General features: G+C 46.0%; 1 protein-coding gene across 2 annotated transcripts in view; it reads right to left on the minus strand.

Annotated features, from left to right (window-relative positions):
* Positions 1-476: 476 nt before the first annotated feature.
* The window catches only part of Slc7a14 (solute carrier family 7 member 14), a 111,100-nt gene continuing 90,886 nt past the window's right edge, over positions 477-20,690 (minus strand). For both annotated transcript variants that reach the window (XM_057757145.1, XM_057757146.1), the window contains exon 8: positions 477-7,403. In XM_057757145.1, coding sequence (XP_057613128.1) covers positions 7,081-7,403 — 323 coding nt within the window. In that variant the 3' untranslated portion in view covers positions 477-7,080. The remainder of the gene's footprint in view (positions 7,404-20,690) is intronic.

Genomic DNA, 20,690 nt, shown 5'->3' on the forward strand with positions numbered 1-20,690 from the left:
AGGAAGCAGTCATGAGTGGGAGCCCAGACAGAAAATGACCAGGGAAGGCTCTCCTGGAAGGTCTGCTGAAGTGGAGAATCTGTGCCCTCCTCCAGGGAGAAAAGTGAATTTGAATGTTGGACACCTTTGATTTTCTGCAGGTTTACATTTGTTAGTCGGTAAGCTGTGGCTCTGAAGACATTTTGTGCTGGGAATGAATGTTCCACAGTAATGCGAGGCTATTTTTCTGTCTTTTCTACAAAGGATAATCGAAACCTGTAAGGCGAAAGTCCCTTCCTCAGCTCCATTTTGGGATGGAAGAAAGCAGCAGGCTTCAGACACTGTGATGTTAGCAGCACAGGAAACCCTAGGTCCTCCCCATCTCTTCTGGTTCACTGAGGAAAAGCTTACATTACTGTGGATAGTTAACAGCAAGACAGTTTTGTTTCTGACTGTTTTTTTAATAACCCAAAATTTAGATGTAAAGGCACACAATAAAGCTTTATGCATTTATTAAAATATACACATTTTGGTAAATTTATAACTTTCCTTAGTATTTTGATAAATCAAAATATTTGTCAACACCACAGTCATTTGAAAATAAAACACACTTTATAGTACATCTGCATGTTATCCTTTTCTTCATGGTACATTACAACGCCCCATTGTACAGTGCACCAATGGGAATTGAAACCACAAAACGAACACATTAACAATACAACAATTTCATACAGGAAAAGAAAGTAGCCGAGAACACACCAGAAATGACCATCTGCAAAATGCAAGTTGTACTTTTTAAGGACCAAACGAAACTGAAACAGGTTAGTGGAATTTACAGGTTGTATTTATAACTTTGGGATATGAATTAAATGGTCATGATACTTTCCCACAGTGAGAAGAAGCAGAATGCCGGGTCCTGTTGGCAGTCACTACGTTGTCACTAAGTGGAGCGAGGACATTAGACGCCCTCTTGAAAGCCTGAAGCTCCTTTTCTCAGCCCAGATAGTTGAGGTATTTAGGTGCTTTTTATAACATCAACAGCATCTCTGCTTTGGGAAGCAGGGGCTTATGATTCCCAGTGTCAGCTCTCAACTTCATGACTAGAAACGAAACCTGTCTGTCAGCAACTGCCAAGAGCCCTCGAAGGATGTCCGTGGACCAGGACATCACCCCAACACCAGAACGAACGCAGCCCTTCAGAGTCTGCACTTCTGTCAATATTCACATGACCCAAGGTTTCCTTTAGCCTGTACTACCAGTGTTAAAGCCAGGAAAGCTAGACAGAAACAAAAAAGAGCACAGAGGAGGTTTTCAACATAAAAGTCCCGGCCATCCTGGCCTCCTGCTCCCAACAGGATGCTATTTTTCTCCCTTATCTGAACCAACACACACTAAATATTCAGAAAGAGTACAAGATTAGAGCCATCTGTGTCAGGAGACTTCAAACCTATGTCGTCTTTTTGGAAGTCTCCTTCGGGCTGTGTGAGTCCATGCATTTATATTAATGAGTGATTCCAATACTATTCTAGCTGCTATGGCAGAATACATATGAATTTCTGGTGGACTTTAAACCTTTACTAATCTCTTTGGGCTTTAAGCCCAAAACAGGAAAAGAGGACATCCCATATTTTTTCAGAGAATTATTTTTCTTTAAAAAAAAAATGTTGTGTATGTGTTTGAGCATGTGCGCAGGGTGTAGTGCCCAAGGGCGTACATCCTGGAGCTAGGGTCACAGGTAGTTATGGTCAGCAAGAACTCTTATTTTATTATTATTGTTATTGTTAATTTTTGGTTTTCTTTTTCTTTTCTTTTTCTTTTTTTTGATTTTCGAGACAGGGTTTCTCCGTAGCTTTTGGTTCCTGTCCTGGAACTAGCTGGAACTAGACCAGGCTGGCCTCGAACTCACAGAGATCCGCCTGCCTCTGCCTCCCGAGTGCTGGGATTAAAGGCGTGCGCCACCACCGCCCGGCAGCAAGAACTCTTAACCAACTGGAGATGCAGTGACGGTTCTGGAGGATGCAGCCTTCTGGCCCTGCTGGTGTGGACCCTCTGGGTTGGGATGCAGTTTCTAGCCTGAAACAATGTCAACAGAAACTGTGGACTCTGATGGTCAGGCTACTGTTGTTGGTCTTGCGTCTCCAAAGGGCCTTTCTGCAGATAAACGGATAATCGGCGTTAAAGAAGTACCCAGGGAAAGGGCCTGTGGAGGCTTCATAAAAATGGGTTGGAAATGCCTGTCTTATTAACAAGTCTTTTTGAAAGACGTTTGAGAATGGAGAGAAGTCCCACCACGATGGCGAGCACCTTTTCCTGGTTTTCCTCCACGTTCCGCTCCTTGGGAAATGGAAGTCATCTCTGGTGCACTCCCATGTGGACGTTGGGGTCCAAGAGTGGACCGCTGCCCCCAGGACTCCCGGAACTGATCCAGGTCTAGCTGCAGCTTATGCCCTGACGTTTGACTTTCTATCAGAGAACGTTCTAACATGAGCAGGAAAGGTGGACCAACCTGTGCCTGAGTCTCAGGGGTTTCCCAGGCCCCTGTAAAAGCCCAGCGGCAAACAGAACATCAATTTCCACTAGTCTTTCAGGTGGATACTTAAGATGGAAATTCTACTTATGATTCTATATATTTCGAAGAGGAATTCTCTGGTAATGTGATTTCCAACAAGCAAGATCCAAAGGGTGTCAGATTTCTCAATCCTTTTCAGTTGCACAGACATTTCTCTGAATCTTGTTTTCTAACAGTGGCTGCATTTGTAGCATTGTGGAGGCACAGGACTGGCTCTTACTAAGAGGCAGACCCGGGATTTTCTTTTTTTCATAATTCCAACATTCAACTTCTCTTCTAGTTTAAACCAGCCTCGAGCTCAATTTAAGTCAAGTCAGAAGCAGGGGTTTTACTATTCAGATTAGACAGATACAAGCAGAAGTTAGATTTGGTCATTGAAAGGAATTGTCAAAAGCTGTAAAGTTGAAAAGCTGTGTTGTGTGTCTGCATGTTAGATGATAACAGTTTCCTAAGGGAATGTAACATCTGAGAGGAAGAGCAGTGTCTCGCTTTGAGCATGGAACTTTTTCATTTCTCTGCTAAATGTGTGTACGTGACCCGTTTGCTCCTTGCCTGGGCAATGATACCACTGCCCAGGTTTTCTCAAGTCCAACCTTGCCTGACTCATCCACCCACAACCCTAACAAGCATTCCTCACCCGCAGAGCACCAGTGGGCTTGTCACTCGAGCTGTGACTGACCCCTCCCCTACTTTCCTGGCATCTCTCTTACTGTGTCATGTGAATCACACGTAAATTATAGCGACAGCCACCCCAGCTCCTTGCTTTTCCTGGAGGAAGGCAAAGAACAAAACTCAGGGCAGCCCTCAGCCACAGTCTGCATCTTAGCTTGTCCTCTGCATGCCTCTCTTCCGTTTCTGCCTTGTTAAGGCTCTGCTGCTCCCACGGGCTGCGTGTACACCGTGTTCTTTGATCTCTCCAGTGTGTGGAGGTGTTTTCCACATTGAAGCCCCAAAGCACATTCTTATCTCCATCCCGCCTGCCATCTTTGATACTGTTCTAAATAGATTTCTTAGAAAGTTTTGTTTATGATTACTGAATGTGTATGCATGGTGTGTGTGTGTCCCAGGACACCCAAGTGAAGGTCGGAGAACAGATATGTGGAGTCACTTCTTTCATGTTTATGCAGCTTCCAGGGATCGAACTGAAGCCATCAGGTTTGCTAGTCAAGCCTCTGACCCTCTGAGCTGTCTGGCCAGTCCTCCAGATCTTATTTCTTAAGAACTGGACTTCCACTTATCATGGCCTCAGAGTAGGCCATGGCACACAACGGGTACTCTGTGGATAACTACTGAATAGGTGGCTTATTTTCCTTTATTTCCTTTATCCACTCATTCCCCCCACCAATAATATCGTCCTTCCTTCCTTCTTTCTAGACAAGGACTTTCTGTGTAGCCCTGGCTGGCCTGGAAGTAGCTCTTGTAGACCAGGCTGGCCTCTGACTCAGAGATCTGCCTGCCTCTGCCTCCCGAGTGCTGGATTAAAGGCGTGCGCCACCACTGCCCAGCAGGTATTTCTTGATATCGACTAACCATTAGGTACACGTAGTTAGTGTAATCTAGCTTTGGAGCTTCTCTGTGGATGTCAGCGGTCTGTGCTGTTTTAACACTCTGCCTCATGGGGAAAGGTTTATTTATTTATTACTTATTATCATGTAGCAGTCCTGGCTGTCATTACTGACAAGCCTATTGCGTTCTAAGGTGTTCTTCATTGGAAAACTCAGCAGACCCCTTGAGAGTTCTTACGCTTGCGCGTCTCACACATTCCGCTCTAAGTTCCCTCTCTCCTCCCATGTCCACTGTTTTCCTCCTCTTGGCTCTGGAGCGCTTGTGTTTTGACAACTGCCTCCAGTCTTAACGAAACGAGGCAGAGTGCTAATAAATAGAATACAATTTAAAAGATTAAATTACTGGCTCCAAAATTAGACATCCCACATACACTGAACCCCCATCGGAAGAGCTTTTCTAAGAGAATTATTTATAAGGTAACCCTACTTTTAATGCAGTCTCATAAACACGATGTTCAAATATGATGGTATTTCAAAACCTTCTTGTGAAACCTGGGACTCTTTCACAGGAGTGGAAAAAATATGGTGAAAACATGCTACGTACCTGAGAAAACTTTCCAAGCTATGCATACATACATACATACACATATATATACTTTAAAAACCAAGATAGCTAAGAAGATAACCCCAACAATTTTAAAAAAATGAAGAGAGCAACGATTAAAAACATCTAAAGCTACTGAGAAAAATGGCATCCGAGATGAGAATAATTCATTGGCTCTGCACAGAATCAACACTAACGACATCAACCGTAAAGCCCATGCTCTTTCTTATGCTACAGAAATAGCACACGCCTGCCACCAGACCATTGCTACTTTAATCCCTAAACACCACCAGGAAGACGTAACTTTCCACCCACGTTAATATTTGTTACGTTGCATCCATATTTCTCCTAACCATATCTAAGGAAGAGAACATTACCACGTACATTGAGAAGCGGACCCAGCTTAATAGCTGTTTCTACTAGGCAGGTTTTCTGCATCCTACCCCAGTTTAAAACTTAGTTTTGACAGACATGACTCCTAATTATCTTACAGGGAGTTCTCCAGGGTGTTCGTTGCAGGCCAGGCACTGCGTTGTGATGGTTAAGTTTAGGCAAGAGGAAACAGCTTTGTCAGACATTACATAAAACTGGTAAGAATGAGTACCGGAAGCTGGGTTCTACATAGTTAATATGGAGTGATAACGAGATGTAAAAAAATGTACTTATTTTAGTGCACTGGCAGACACTGGCTGAGAGCATGGTACGCAACTGATCTAAAAGCATCATTAAAAAAATAGTTTCAGTTGATGTTTATCTGTTACGTTGAAGCTTCTTGTACCTGTCATGGGACCCTGCCGTCTCCTAGGTTCGGAGGGCTGAGGTTACAGATCTCCTCATGGCCTCTACTTAGCCGCTGGTGTACTTTAGGCAGTCAGCTCAACAGGGAACATGCCTTCTCTCTGTAACCTAAGTACATGCCAAGAAAACATGCACCTCGGAGCAAGCAAGAAAGAAGTGATGTTAGTTGATATTCATGAAAATTTTTGGCGGATGATGAATTGAGGAGCAGAGGGCAAGGAATTTGCTCGTTTGCCCCATTTCCAAAAAAATTCTCGCCGAAATCTTAGCGAGAGAAGTTTGTGTTCATACACATATGCACACATGCTACTGAAGCCACATGGTTTTCTGTTGTAAATTCATCTATCCTGTTTCGGAGAAAATTCTTCAAGAATCTCTTTGGAGGCCTATGCTTAACCCCCACCAGACAGTCATTTCTCTGGACCTCAGGGAAGGTGCTTTCGGAACTAAGATGAAAACCACTCTAAAAGTGAGCAAGCCTAGAGGAGGGAAGTCCAGGTGGGAATTAGAGCTCTCTGAGCTGGATGACCCAAGTTCCTGGTCTTCCACATCTCTGGAAACCAGCAGCATCCATTCAGGCAGCCAAAGAGGAAAACCTAGCCAAAGAGGAAAAACCCTGCAGATTTTATAATTTTAGAAATATAAAGTAGGATTTGCAATATGATCTCAGTGGCTGGGTTACTGCTCCTCACATAGATTTTTATCTGATTATAGAACAAATAGCCCATTTTTTCCAGGCATATCAGAGGCCTGCAATCACACTCGACCTCTGTCTTTTCCCCAGACCTGCAGGAGCTTAGAGTCTGGTGTAAGGGAACACATGACAGACAGTTCATTTCTGCCAATGCCTTCCTGACCTCTATTCGAGAGATGGTTACTAAAGTTACTTTTCTTTCTTTCTTTCTTTCTTTCTTTCTTTCTTTCTTTCTTTCTTTCTTTCTTTCTTTCTTTTTCTTGAGCATTTAAGTAAAGATTTGGTGGTACTTCTTACTATACTTTGATTACTACGAGTCTGTTTTACGGGGAATATGGTCTCAGAGTCTTCTGTCTTTTCTGGATCCTAACCTTATAGTCTGGAAACTGTAAGAACTTTGGTGAGTAAAGAGAAGCCGGTCTTCTCTGTGGATAGTCTTGGGGAGGTGAGATTTAAGGACACAGTGTTGCTGACTGAGAAAGTCCTGAAGCAGCCTGACCTACAGGCCTGGCGGAGCAGCTCCTAGTTCTGCTCTGGGGGCTATAGAGCCACCTCACACCACAGCCACCTTTGTGGCTCCTCTCCCAAGGGCCTGGAGTCTCAGCAGGGTTGGAGGAAAGCCTGCTCGGATCTTAGCACGAAGATCCATCCTGCAAAGGAAACATTTGCTGTCCTCTGCTGGGACAGCTCACTAACATAGAATTTCTTTTGATTTTGATTTTTTTTTTTTTTTACAAGGGGGTCAATTAAGGGCCCTGGGTAAAACCCTTCAATAGAACTTTCCTGAACAGCAAAAATAGCAAATGACAGGTTGTGCCTGGGGATGGCCTTTGGGGAAGTTTGTGAAATGAGAGTGGGAAGAAGGTTCCACCTGCCAGCACACAGGCTGGATTCACAGAGAAGCCACCCTCTCGGCGCCTGCAGTTCAGCCCTACTCCGGAGAGCAATCTAACTCATCGTTTGCAATCAGGGCCTCTGAGTTCTGCTTGTGCTTGCTTTTACTTTTCGCTTTGCTACTCGTCCGGGTGTTTGTCTTCGCCTCTGACATCTGTTGGTAATAGAAGCCTTTGTCCTCGGCTGGCCCGCCCCAGTCCTCCTGGCTCTCGCCCTCAGTGGCATAGGAGAATCCCTCCTCCACAGAAAAAGGATCATCCACATCGTAGCGTTGATACATGCTTTGGTGCAGGGCCTGCTCTCTGGCGCTGATTTCCAGGGTGCTGTTCCAGATGCCATACCCGAAATAAATGAGCAGACCTGTGGGAGGGGAAAGCACACACGAATAAGCAGTTGCTTTAGGACTCTTCTTGGGCCACTGGGGAGATGGACAGGGCTGGGCCGGTGTACATTTTGAAAAGACTTGAATTAAATGTCCTTTGAAATTTGGGAGTTCTGAGAGAGAGAGAGAGAGAGAGAGAGAGAGACAAAGAGAGAGAGACAGAGAGAAGGAGACAGAGAGATAGAGAGACAGAGACAAAGAGAGACAGAGAGAGAGAGAGACAGAGAGACAGAGTCAGAGAGAGAGAGAGAGACAGAGAGAGACACACACACACACACACACAGAGAAAGAGAGAGAGAGCGATCAGTGAAGGGTTTGCTGTGCAAGCTCAAGTACCTGAGTTCCAGTCCAGAATCTACATAAAAAGCTCCTTTGCAGTGGCCCTAGCTAATAATCAAAGTTTCAAAGTTCTAGCGAGATGGAATCAAGAAAATTCCTGGGCCTCCCTGGCCAGCCACCTTAGCTAAATGGGTGAATCCCTGGTCCCAGTGAAAGACACTGTCTCAAATCTAAGGAACGCAACTCCTGAGGGAAGACACCTGAGGTTGACCTCTGACTTCCACCAACAAACACAGCCTCCATGTCCCCCTCACACCCACAGAACCACAGAACAGCCCCCATGTCCCCCTCACACCCACAGAACCACAGAACAGCCCCCATGTCCCCCTCACATCCATAGATCACAGAACAGCCCCCATCACAACCCCCTCACACCCATAGAACCATAGAACAACCCCCATGTCCCCCTCACTCCCACAGAACCATAGAACAATCCCCATGTCCCCCTCACACCCATAGAACCACAGAACAGCCCCCATGTCCCCTCACACCACGGAACCATAGAACAACCCCCATGTTCCCCTTCACACCCAGAACCACAGAGCAACCCCATGTCCCCTTCGAACCCACAGAACAGGCAGACGGCAAGGTGTGGTGGGGAATGTCTGTAATCCTAGCACTGGGGAGGCTAAGGGATGGGAGTTCAAGCCAGAATGGTAAAACCCTGTGTCAGAAAACGAAAACAACAACAAAACCAGAATAAGCTTAGGAGAACTTGGATAAAGCAGCTGACACAGCTTCTGCTAAGGTTCCGACCACAGTGCCCTCGCGCTCCTGGGGGTCAGGTTCTAGATGAGTGTGAGAGTTAGCGGCCTCTTTAGTTAGTGCCTGGCCCTTCGGTCACCTCCACCCTTGTCTTCCCAGGACCCCGCATCATTTTTCTCACAGTCTACTGCCAGCTGTTTGCATCTTCTGTCCCGGTTAGTATTTACTGATTGGTGATGCAGTCACGTGGTGGTTTTAATAAGAATATTTCCCCACAGGCTCATAAATTGGAATGCTTGGTGAGCAGGGAGTGACACTATTTGAAAATATTAGGAGGCGTGTCCTTGTTGGAGGAAGTGTGTCACTGGGGGTGGGCTTTGAGGTTTCAAAAGTGTAAGCCAGGCTCAATGACTTCATGCTGTCTTTGGGTCAAGATTGCTATTATTCTGATTCATGGACTGAGCCAATGGATTGGCTGGTCAGGGATTTGGAAAGAGCACGATTGGAAAATTGATGAGAACGACAACATCCGGGGAAGAAGTGTGTGGCTAGATCTCTGCAAAAATCAGAGGATGTGAAGACTCTTGTGTCCCGTGTGGATGCTTGTCAAAGGTGACTTCTGCAGAGGACAAGTTCAGTAGCCACAGATAGGATGTCTCCTGTGGACAGTCAGTCTCCTTCCCCAGCCGTCCCTGTCACTGCCCAGTGGCCTCATGGACAAGGTGGCCATGGCAGCAGAGATGGGGGATGTCCAGTCACCAAGGCTGACCTGGCTACCATTGCTGCTGACTGCCAGATCTGCCAACGTTTTATTCTCCCTGGCCTCCATATCAGGCTCCAGCATTTGTTCGTTCTCTAACAACACATGTAATTCAGATTTCTCCTGCTGTCTCACACTCACCAATGGAATGATCTGTTCCTGACCCCTAAGCCGCTTCTTTCTCCGGTGTGAACTCCAAGAATACCTAGTGGTGCATGCCGCTGTTGTTACAGCCCTTACGGCATCTGCGCTGGGTGGTTCTAGTTTATAGTTACAGTTTATAGTTTTGGCCAAAACCTGGCCTTTAATGTTTGTTGAATGAATGAGCCAGTGCTCCCGATGAGCACAGTCAAGTGTGTCATCTCTGCGTTGACTTCATTCCAAGCAAAGGAAACTTACCTCCCTGGCAAAACACAGGATTGACTTGACTAAGGCTTCTTTTCTGCATGTTTGAATACTATGTTAGTCTCGTTTTTCAGTTTGAAAAGAAAGCCCTTGAAGTTCAGGGTCTGGAAAGGCAGGAATTATAGTGACACCAGCCACAGTACTATTCTAAGAATGTGGAATCTGGGTTGCAATCCATTCCCCATGGCTCTCGCAGAGGTAGTCTTGGACCTATGATTTGCCCTCACAGCCTCCTATTCTGTAAACTGTGAGAAGCAGGGCTTGTTACACAAGCACCAAGACCCAACTTTGCATCTCAGCGCCCATATTAAAAAAAAAAAAGCCTTATGTGGCCATGCATGTGCCTGTACCCATGCAGAGCTGGGGAGGGGAAGGGGACAGAGGTGGGAGGATTCCTCATGCTTTCTGCTTACAAGCCTAGCTTGTAGTTCAACCAGAGACCCTAGATCAGGACACTAGGTGCTATCGTCTAGACCCTGAGTGCTCTTGCAGAGCTGTGAACACGCAAACACACATGTGTGCATACATCATACACACATTCAGTACACTTCACACACACACACACAGAGCCCGCGTGTGCCCACACACATACACACACACACACAAAAGAAACCAAGCTCTGTCCCTGAGAGTCAGAGTGATTACTGGGCAACTTGGGGGTAAACTGAGGCAGTGGCTTGGCCCCTGAGGTCCAACACCCCTTGTCAGTGGCGTCAGTTAACCACTAACCCTGGGCTGTCTGCTCAGCTGTTTGCTCAGGAGACAAGCCTGGCCAGTTCTCCACTCTGGGCTATGAGAACTTTTCCCTCTTGAATCTGAAGTGTGTGACTTTAAGCTTGAATTTCTCCCTCTTTGTCTCCAGTGACTTTCTCTCTGCCCCTTTCCGTCCCCTTCCTCTCAAGAGAAATCAACTTTGCAGGGGCCAAAGGAAGCAGAGATTTACATTCTAATCGGTAACTAACCCTGGAGCCAATCATTTGCAGATGTAGCTATCTGGGCTCAAATAGCAGCCTGATCTTTTCGAGGGGCAGGTGGGGGACAAGGGGAACTTTACTCTTTATTGTTGGGGAGGTGGTGGTGGCGGAGGTGGTTATGCAGGACAGCTATGATTTTTGTGTGGAACCTGACCCCCATTCAAACTTGTGAAAAGGCCAGTGTGTGTATGCTTAGAGAATGCCCCTGAAGCTCGCGGGGGGATGGGCGTGGTTGTAAGTGGCCAGGCGGATCAGCAGCACACCTCTTTTGCTGAATTTTTCATCGTTGTTCTTTTCTCCCAGACACCCAGGCAGGTACAAAATGTTGCCTCTTAGTCCTAGTACATCAGCCGGTTTTTTTTTAGATCCTCTCTGACCCTCTCTACAGGTGGCTCATCTTCTATGGAACCGGACATTTTTCTGCTTCCCTTACTATCACTTCTCTGCTTCTATACAGGCCAGTAAGACTCCATTACTGGGTGACATTTGTTCTAGGTTACCTTCCTTTCTCCCAGAGCAGATACGTGAGTGTCAGGTAGATTCCTGTTACAGGACTTGATGCTCTAGCACCACAGATAATCAAGCCAGAGAAAACTACAGAGTACCAACACATCTGACCACTTCATTTACAGGAAGAGCTGATGCTGGGAGCATCAGGTGTCAGGCTTGGGTCTGAAGGGGCGGAACCAGCCTTCTATGTAAAGAAAGTCCTTCAGTCTTTCTTCTCTCCCCAGGCTGACTCATGGAGACAGTTATTGCAGTAAATATTCAGTAAGAGTCAGGCCTACGAGTGTTCCTTGGGAGTGTCAGGCTTGGAAGGATTATGTGTGTGCCGGTCCTTTGTAATACACACCTGCCACAGATATGTTAATGGTTTTTTTCACGTTTCTGTGGCTCCTACAGGGGCAAAGCCTTGTTATTCTTCTCCAATATACATTTCCAATATGAGTGTTGTGACTGGCAGCGAATCCAGGCAGCCTGCTTGGACAGAACCATTCTCTAGTATCTTACATTCTGTCTGCTTTTTTTCCCCTGGCCCTGCAGTCAGTTCAGGAAGAGGGCTGTGAAGCAGGGAAGGTGGGAGAAGAGGAAAAGTGAAGAACAAAACAACAGAGAACAAGCGAAGAGGGTGAGGGAGGGAGGGAGAGAGGAGAAGCGTGAACCATCTGTCAGAGAAACAAGGGCTTTGTGTGGAGGAGTAAACAGCTCAGCTGAAGGCCTGCTATGTGGAAGCAGGGCTTTGTGCTTCTGCTTCTTTTCAGCTTAGAGAACCATGCAGAAGGCAGTTTCTGCAACCTCAGGGGTTCTGGGAATCCTGAGTCATCTCAGCTCCTCTTCACAGGGTACTGGGTGCCCAGGTCCTCTGACCATGGTCAGTGAGACTGCCCATCTCCCCCCTGGAACTCAAAGTGCGGTATAGGTACTGGTGTGTGTGTGTGTGTTTGTGTGTGAGAGAGACAGACAGAGACACAGAGACACAGAGAGATAGAGTGACACATACACACATAGATAGATAGAGATAAAGATAGAGAATCTGAGCATCTCTTGGACAGGGAACTGGGGCGCAGAAAAAAATTAGGCATTAGGAACTGGGAGCTGGAGTTAAGTACTTTCGTGCCTCTTTAAACAAGCTTCATAGCGCAGGACTAACAGGTTTCAGGTGTACTTTTAAAATTCAGAGTTCTCAATTCTCTTTAATTGTCTTCTAAAATGTTCATGTTCCAGTTGCCTTACTTGCAAATTCCTAAAAATGTTCTGCTGCTTTATCAAGAAATCTGGTCTGGTAAAAACTAAGAGTCTCCAGAGCCTATTTTAACCCCATCCATTTTAAAGCACATTTTACAGGTCACTCCTGCTGTCTGGGCCAAGACCAACTTACAAAACGCTCTCCAGACAATGCCAATACCTGCACCAGCTCCTGGGACTTCACCATTGGTACCACCTCTCCTGGATCAAGGATACCTACCAACTAAAATCTGGTTTTAAAGGTGTATCTGCTCTTGTCTCACTTATTCACCTGAGCCTCACCTGTACAACCAGGGCACTTCTCTGTCCCATTCTTTCTGGCAGTTAACGACTCTTCCCATGGCTAGCCCCATTCATAGGGCCAATAATCAGTGTATTTTTTTCTCCTAGCCACCTGCCTTCTCATCTCCCTCAAGAAACAGCTGCCTGAGGACTCCAGGATGACAATAAACCGGATGCTGCTCCAGTCACATCTCTTGCTGAGTGTGAGCCCACCAGCTCTTCCCTCCCAGCTCTTCCCTCTCCCACATCGCCCCATGCCTGCAGAAAACAGCCAGACTTGAGCCCGTGCACCTTTAACCAAGGAGTTTAAAATGTTTGGTTGAGGGGCTGGCACCCCTTTATCCAAAAAGTCTGGATTGTTTGGCTTGGGGCTTCACCCCAGTTCCTGGCATAAGCTCCCCCCCCCTGAGAGTTGCCTCAGTCCAAACTCCACCTCTGAGAAAGCCCACCAAACCGTAACCCCTCCCCAGGGAAGGTCAAGACTACTCCCACAGGCTATTTAAACTGTCCCCCACCCCAGAGAATGAACACGTGGTCTCCAGGTTTTGCATGATCTCCCCTTTTCTCTCTTCTCCCTCCATGTTTTCCGGGGGCCATCTAGGAGCACACCATTAAACTTGAACATTGTTTAATTCCATCTGATTTGGTTTGATTGGGATTATTTGCGTCGGCAGAGAGGTTCATTCAAAGAAAATACTTAACATCTGGGTAAACTGGTAAAGTGGCGCGCAAACATGAAGACCTAAATTTGGATCCTTTGTACCCATATGAAAGCCACTGCAGTGGTACATGCCTGTAACCCCAGTGCTAGAGAGGTGGACACAGGTGAATCCCTGTGCCTTGCTGGCCAGACAGGTCAGCCAAGCTCTAGGTTTACTGAGAGTGTCTGTATCAAATAAAAATAAAATAATAAAAGTTAAGGTAGAGAATAAACAAGGAAGACACAGGATGTCAACCTCTGGCCTCCACATGCACACACAAACACAGGGACACAGGGTGCCTCATATGTACACACAGACACAGGGACACAGACAAACACAGAGACATACAGACACCTACACACAGACACATAGACACAGACGCATACACACAGATGCATACACACAGGCGCATACACACAGGCGCATGCACACAGACACATATACGCAGGCATAGAGACACAGATGCATAACACAGACACAGAGACACAGACACATACACACAGATGCATACACACAGACACATACACACAGATGCATACACACAGACACATACACACAGGCATATATACACATAGACACATACACACAGGCACAGAGACACAGACACATACACACAGACACATACACATAGGCATAGAGACACAGATGCATACATACAGACACAGAGACACAGATGCATACACACAGACACATACACACAGACGCATACACACAGACACATACACACAGATACATACACACAGACACATACACACAGGCACAGAGACACAGACACAGACAGACACACAGAATACAGAAGAGAGACACAGACAGACACACACAGTACACACACATAGATGCACTCACACACACACACACACGCACATGCACACACAGCTGTCCACAGCAACCCTTCTAGATTTCTCCTTGCCCTTGCTCCAGGAGTTTGCTTTCTCTTTCTGCTTCCTTTTACCAGGAGAGATTCTGGACACACAGATGAGGCAGATAACAATGGGAGGCAATTTTGCATTCTTGAGCATGCTTATTATTATTTTGTGGTCCTGGGGGTGGAATATAGGATTCTGAACACGCTAGGCAAGTGCTCTACCACTGAGCCACATCTCAGAAAGTTTGAGCTGTCTGCTCTGAAGTATTCCGGGAACACACAGAAGTGCGAAGGATAATGTACTCATCCAGCCCCTGTGCCACTCTGCCTTCCCCAGGTTACATTGGAGCAAATCCTTCCTAGCCTAGGTAGTTTGTAAATATTTCAATATGCATCATTAGAATAGTAATATTTAAAAAATATTAACTACTACACAGCAGTACTAAAAATTCCTCAGCAAAAATTTCCATCATATTAGACCACTCAATTTTTCTAAAGATGCCATCCTTGTTTTAAGTAGTTTGGGGGCATTTTCACTTAGGACTGTTAGCAAGCTGATGCACACACAGACACACACAGACACACACACATAGAGACACACACAGACACACACAGACACACAGATACACACACATAGACACACAGACACACAGACACAGACACATAGACACACACAGACACACACAGACACAGACAGACACACACACATAGACACACAGACACACACAGATACACACAGACACACACACATAGACACACAGACACACACACAGATACACACAGACATACACAGACACACACACAGATACACACACAGATACACACAGACACACAGACACACAGACACACACAGACACACAGACACACACAGACACAGACACACACAGACACACACATAGACACACAGATACACACAGATACACACAGACACACACAGACACACACAGACACACAGGCGTGCGTTGGATCATATGCTGGTATAAAACTGGTATAATAAACTGGTATTGTTATTCTCTTGTAAAACTTTGTAAATAGCCAAGTTTTCCTTTGAGGGTGGGTTTGGTTATTGGCACAAGCCAAAAGTGGAACCAATCTTAAAAGTAAAGCAGGTGTACAAAATGTAATCTTTGCTGGCTACACACCAGACAAGGGTTTGCACTAGGATATAAAGAATCACTAAAGCATGTACCCAGACCACCAAACAATCCAGTCAACAAATACACCAGTGAACTGAGCGAACAGCTTTCAAAAGAAGCACTACAAAGAGCCAAGAATTACTTTGAAAACTGTTCAATATTCTTGTCCAGCATGGAAACACTGGAAAAATGCAAGCTACTTTGAGGTTTCCATTTCATTCCAGTCAGAATGGCCATCATGAGGAAAACAGTGGACAGCTGGAGCCTGTGAGGACACGGGAGTATGAATGTGTGTGACCGTTACAGACGTCAGTATGGAGGCTCCTCAACAAACTGAAAATAGAATTATCATACAACCCAGCTGTTCCATTCCCAGGTTCATACCCAAAGTATTCCAAGTCATATACCATAGAGATATGTGAGAATACGTGTTTATAGCCATAGTGGTCACAATAGCTAGGGGATGGACCATCAAGAGGGGTTCACCAGGAAATGAACAGATAAAGAAAATGTGGCAATGTATATATTTTTCATGAGATGGTAAGAAAATGAAATCGTGTTTGTAAGAAACTGGGTGCAGCTGGGAATTATTGCATTAAATGAACAAGCCAACCTAGAATGACAAACATAATGTGTTTTCTCTCATATGCAGAACCTAGATTTAAGTTATGGATGTGTGTATATATGGAATAAGGTTGCTAGTTAGTAAACATGACATTTTGTTTTCTTTGAATATTTGATTCTACTGCTTCTTATGCACTTTGACTTATTGATTTCCAATGGCATGCTTTATATCTGTCATTAATTATCTGAAGCTGGGTATCACTTATAGATTTCCAATGACATGTATTATATCTGTCATTACCTAATGCCGGGTGTGATAAGAAGAGCAGAAGAGAGACAGTGTTGGCGCAGTAACAGGGTCCTGGAAACTCTCCTGCCAAACGGAAGATGCTTTTTCAGTTAGTGGGTCCTGGTGGGGTGTCTGGTGTGGATAGAGCAGGGACTAGTTGGCATTTCAGCAACAGGTGCAAGGTGAACAATACGACACAAGGTATTGGCCGTGCGTCCCTTGGCAGGGACACTGAAGGGAAGGAAAGCTTCAGTTCCTTTTCCAAATGGAAGTTTTCTGGGGCAGAATGTACCTGAGAGAGCTTCAGACAAGATGAAAACTCAGGCCTACAGCAAATGAATGGGGTTTCTTTATACGCTAAGATACTTTGTGAGGTGGCTCAGTGGTTCAAAGCACTGACTGCTCTTCCAAAGGACCTGGGCTCAATTCCCAGCAACCACATGGTGCCTCAGAACCATCTGTAATTCCAGTCCTAGAGGGTCTGACACCCTGCTTTGTGGACACTGTACACACATGGTGCACAGTCATACAGGCATTCCTTACAAATAAAATATAAATATTTAAGAAAAAACCCTGAGCCGGGCGATGGTGGCGCACGCCTTTAATCCCAGCACTCGGGAGGCAGAGACAGGCGGATCTCTGTGAGTTCGAGACCAGCCTGGTCTACAAGAGCTAGTTCCAGGACAGGCTCCAAAACCACAGAGAAACCCTGTCTCAAAAAACCAAAAAAAAAAAAAAAAAAAAAAAAAAAAAGAAAAAAGAAAAAACCCTGAGCATCATTTTAAAAAAATACTTTGTGATCTTAAAGCTATTCACAAATATGAAGAACTACACAACAGCTGGTTGGTGGTGGCGCAAGTCTTTAATCCCAGCACTCAGGAGGTAGAGGCAGGCGGATCTCGGCGAGTTCAAGACCAGCCTGGTCTACAGAGTGAGTTCCAGAACAGGCTCCAAAGCTACACAGAGAAAGCCTGTTATAAGCAATAAGCCATTGAAACATGCCTGAAACTCACTGTCCGGAAACTCACTGTCTGGATGGAAGGTGACGGCTGTTCCTGTCCCACCTAGAAGTCTCCAGGGAAGTGACTCTGTTGAACTTGCCTCCAGATGCTAAGGTGGTGCCCATGCCCCAGCTAACTAAACACTGACCAATTTATGCTGCTCCACCCTGAACAAGCCAAGCACTTGGCTCCAAACCTTCAAGTGAAAGGCCTGGTGAGGTACTGGGGAGGCAGCCCGGTAGCCTACGGTGGCAGGGCTGGAAGGAGACTCAACCCCGAGAGGAGACTGGGTGACAAATAAGAATAGCAGATTGCCGATGCCACAGGCGCAAACTCTAGAGTCCCAAGGGAGCTTCTTGTCCTGTGCCTGTAGCTCCGTGCCTGGGCTGAAAGGAGGTGGGTCACCTGACCTCAGCTGGGTGGAGCAGCCCCCTCCTGGGGTGCACTTTCCAGCAGGAAGCCCTGCCTGCAGTAGATAGCTGAGGTACTCTGTTATGCCCCAAAGGCTTTTTATTTGGACTACTCTGGGATCAGCTTTCCAAAACAGACATTTGCCAATGCAGGAGTGGAGACTGGATGGTAATGGGGAGGTGTCCACCCCACCCACCACAATCCCCACCGAGTCCTCCTCTTCCTGATTATCTTTTACATACCACCATGAACCCTGTCGGTTGTAATAACAGTGAGGTTTGTTTGATGTGGTGTGCCAGGAAGAGCCGCTTGATGGGAGGGGCTCATGCCCTGCAGAGCCAAATGACTATGCTCTGTGTTTCTCTGTAGGGTGGGGCTGGGGACCCTGTCTTCATCTGAGCCACGTGATGGCTGTGACAGCTGATTCAGTAAGAGAGAAATCTAATATGAACCAGTAGTCCCACATCACACAGAGACTCAAGAAAAAGGTGTCCATTGCTCACCAAAGACATGGAAAGGAATATCCACAGCAGACTGTTTTATCAGGAGCAGGTGGAAATAACCTGCATGGTGATCAGAATGGAGTCTGCACCGTGGCGTATCGACACGGTAGAAGGCTGGTCAGCAATCACAGTGTGACAACCACATGTCACAGTGTACACTGTGGTGTATCGACATGGCTGGAAGGCCAGTCAGCAATTACAGTGTGACAACCGCACGTCACAGTCTGCACGTCACAGTGTGGGTAGATTTCACCAACAGTGTTGAAAAGCAGAAGCCAAATGCTCAGATTTGTGGCTTGGAGCTCCATATACACCACACACACTGGCTCCAGACCTTAGCCTCTTCCACAGTTCCCTTTCTTTCCATCCTTTTGACTGATTCTGGCAAAGCTCCTGGGTTTCCCTGCCCCTTCTTCCCATGCCTTCCTGGGTCCAGAGCCGTACCCCTGCCTGTAGGCACAGGGCCTGTGGCAAGTTCTCTCTTCATACTTTCCTTTTAGGCAGCACACTGCTGCTGTTGCTGCCATCCCCGGGAGGCCTGAGAGACCTGCTTCTCACTCTCCTGAGCGAGGCCCCCACAAAGCATGTCACTCAGATTGATTTACGGGACACACTGTCAGGCACTTGGATATCTTAGCCCCCTTTCCTTCCACGTTTTTCCTTCACAATGGTTGTTTCCTATTATTTTCGGATAGTATTTTAAATGTCAGTTCAGGCAAAGAAAGGTGGATGTTTTCTCTTTATAATATTTACATTTTGGGGACTTGGGGTGAAGTTCAGTTGGTAGAGTGCTTGCCTAACGCGCACAAAGCCCTGGGTTTGGTTGCTACTACTACATAAACCGAGTGTGGTGATTCATCACGCCTGGAATTCCCAGGAGATTGGGAAAGGAAGATCAGGAGTTCAAGGTTATTCTAGTGTGAGGGGGGGGGGTGAGGGGGGGAGGCCAGTTTTGAATTTAAGAACCCTTGCCTCAACAGCAAACACAAACACACAAATGGAAGGAAGAAAAGAATACTTATATCCTGGCATAAAACATATGAAGCCATTGTCCAAAACCCAAGTCTAGTTTGTTCTCTGAATCTTAAGATAAAATTTCATTTTCCTATGGCTGTTCTCATGGTGAAGGTACCAGCAAGGTAGGCTACCTGATTGTTTGTTTTTGTTTTTGTGTTATGAACAGGGTTTCTCTGTAAAGTCCTGGCTGTCCTGGAACTCCCTCTGTAGACCAGGCTGGCCTCAAACTCACAGGGATCCACCTGCCTCTGTCTCCTGAGTGCCGGGATTAAAGGTGTGCACCACTACCACCCGCCTGCCTTTTTTTTTTTTTTTAAACCCTTCCCCTCCCCCTGATAATTCTTAATATGAGCTCTCTGGGGACAATAGGCCTGAGACCCTAGAGTCCCACCTAGTCATGTTCTCGCTCTGGTACTTTCATAGTTCCTGTGTCAAACCCCTTAAGATGCTCGTACCAGCCTGCGTTCACTCAGAGGGGAGGCCTGAATATGGCTGGGATCCACTTTGTTGGGCCTGACGAACATTTTTTGCTCGTCTCATTCCTCTTGTCTAACGGGAAGGAAGTGTGTGCAGGAAAACCTTGTGGGGCTTGGGCTTCATTTCACCCTGAGTGATGTTCTTTTGGAGGTCAAAGCTCAGCAAAACACCGTTCCAGAAATCCTCTGATTAAGATTCGCTTAGAGAAGGCTGGAGAAAAGAATGAATCCCAGAACAGCATCCTGCTATGACTCAGCTTTAACTATGGACATTTTGTTAAGAAGCAACTGATTTCATAAGAAACTTTGTTTAAAAATATCTCTCCTGTTCTCCCCAGGAAAGTTACATTGTATAAGCTGAAGGAACAGCCGATATCTGGATGCCTCAGAAAGTCAGAGGAGGTACTTATCGCATTTGTGTAAGGTCATAAATATTTTTTATAAGCCGATTTGGGGCTATGGGATGATATACTCTTACATAAAAATTTTGCTTTTGAAAAATACATTTTGTAATTAAATTACCTCCACTGCTTGAGAATGTCTTCTCTCTAGAACAGTAGCTCTCGGATTTGAGCATGAATTAGAATTACATAGAGGGCTTGTTATGTCCTAAACTGTTGGTTTTTGACGACACTGTGAGAAGTACTGATTTAGATTATAAATTATTGAGAACATGACTGCACATTAAAAAGTCCTTGGCAGACCTCTAAAATAATACTCTATGCTTGACCACCCAGATCAGCTGAAGCATAGCGTTATGTGGGGGAGCCCTTGTTTAGAATATTCCAGAAGTAACCTGGAATATTCTGATCTGTAGCCAGAACCGGCAGTCTTTGTTCTGGATGAAATTTGATAATCTAACTGCCTTCAAAAGTCATGCTACGGAATCAGCGGGCAGATGGTGCCCGGAAGTGTTAGCAATCCCCAACGTGGCTGGTGGACTGTGCACCGGTTCTGTGTGCTTGTTGAGCACAGAAGTCAGTTGGCCCACTTTGCAGTGTGGCTTCCTGCTAGGTCAGTGAGAAGCAGCGTCTTGAGGGAGTTTGCCGGCTATCAGCAAGGATGCCAAAGGCTCTCAGGGAGTTTTCCCG

This window comes from Chionomys nivalis, chromosome 24 (genome assembly GCF_950005125.1).
Source record: "Chionomys nivalis chromosome 24, mChiNiv1.1, whole genome shotgun sequence".
Classification (NCBI taxonomy): domain Eukaryota; kingdom Metazoa; phylum Chordata; class Mammalia; order Rodentia; family Cricetidae; genus Chionomys; species Chionomys nivalis.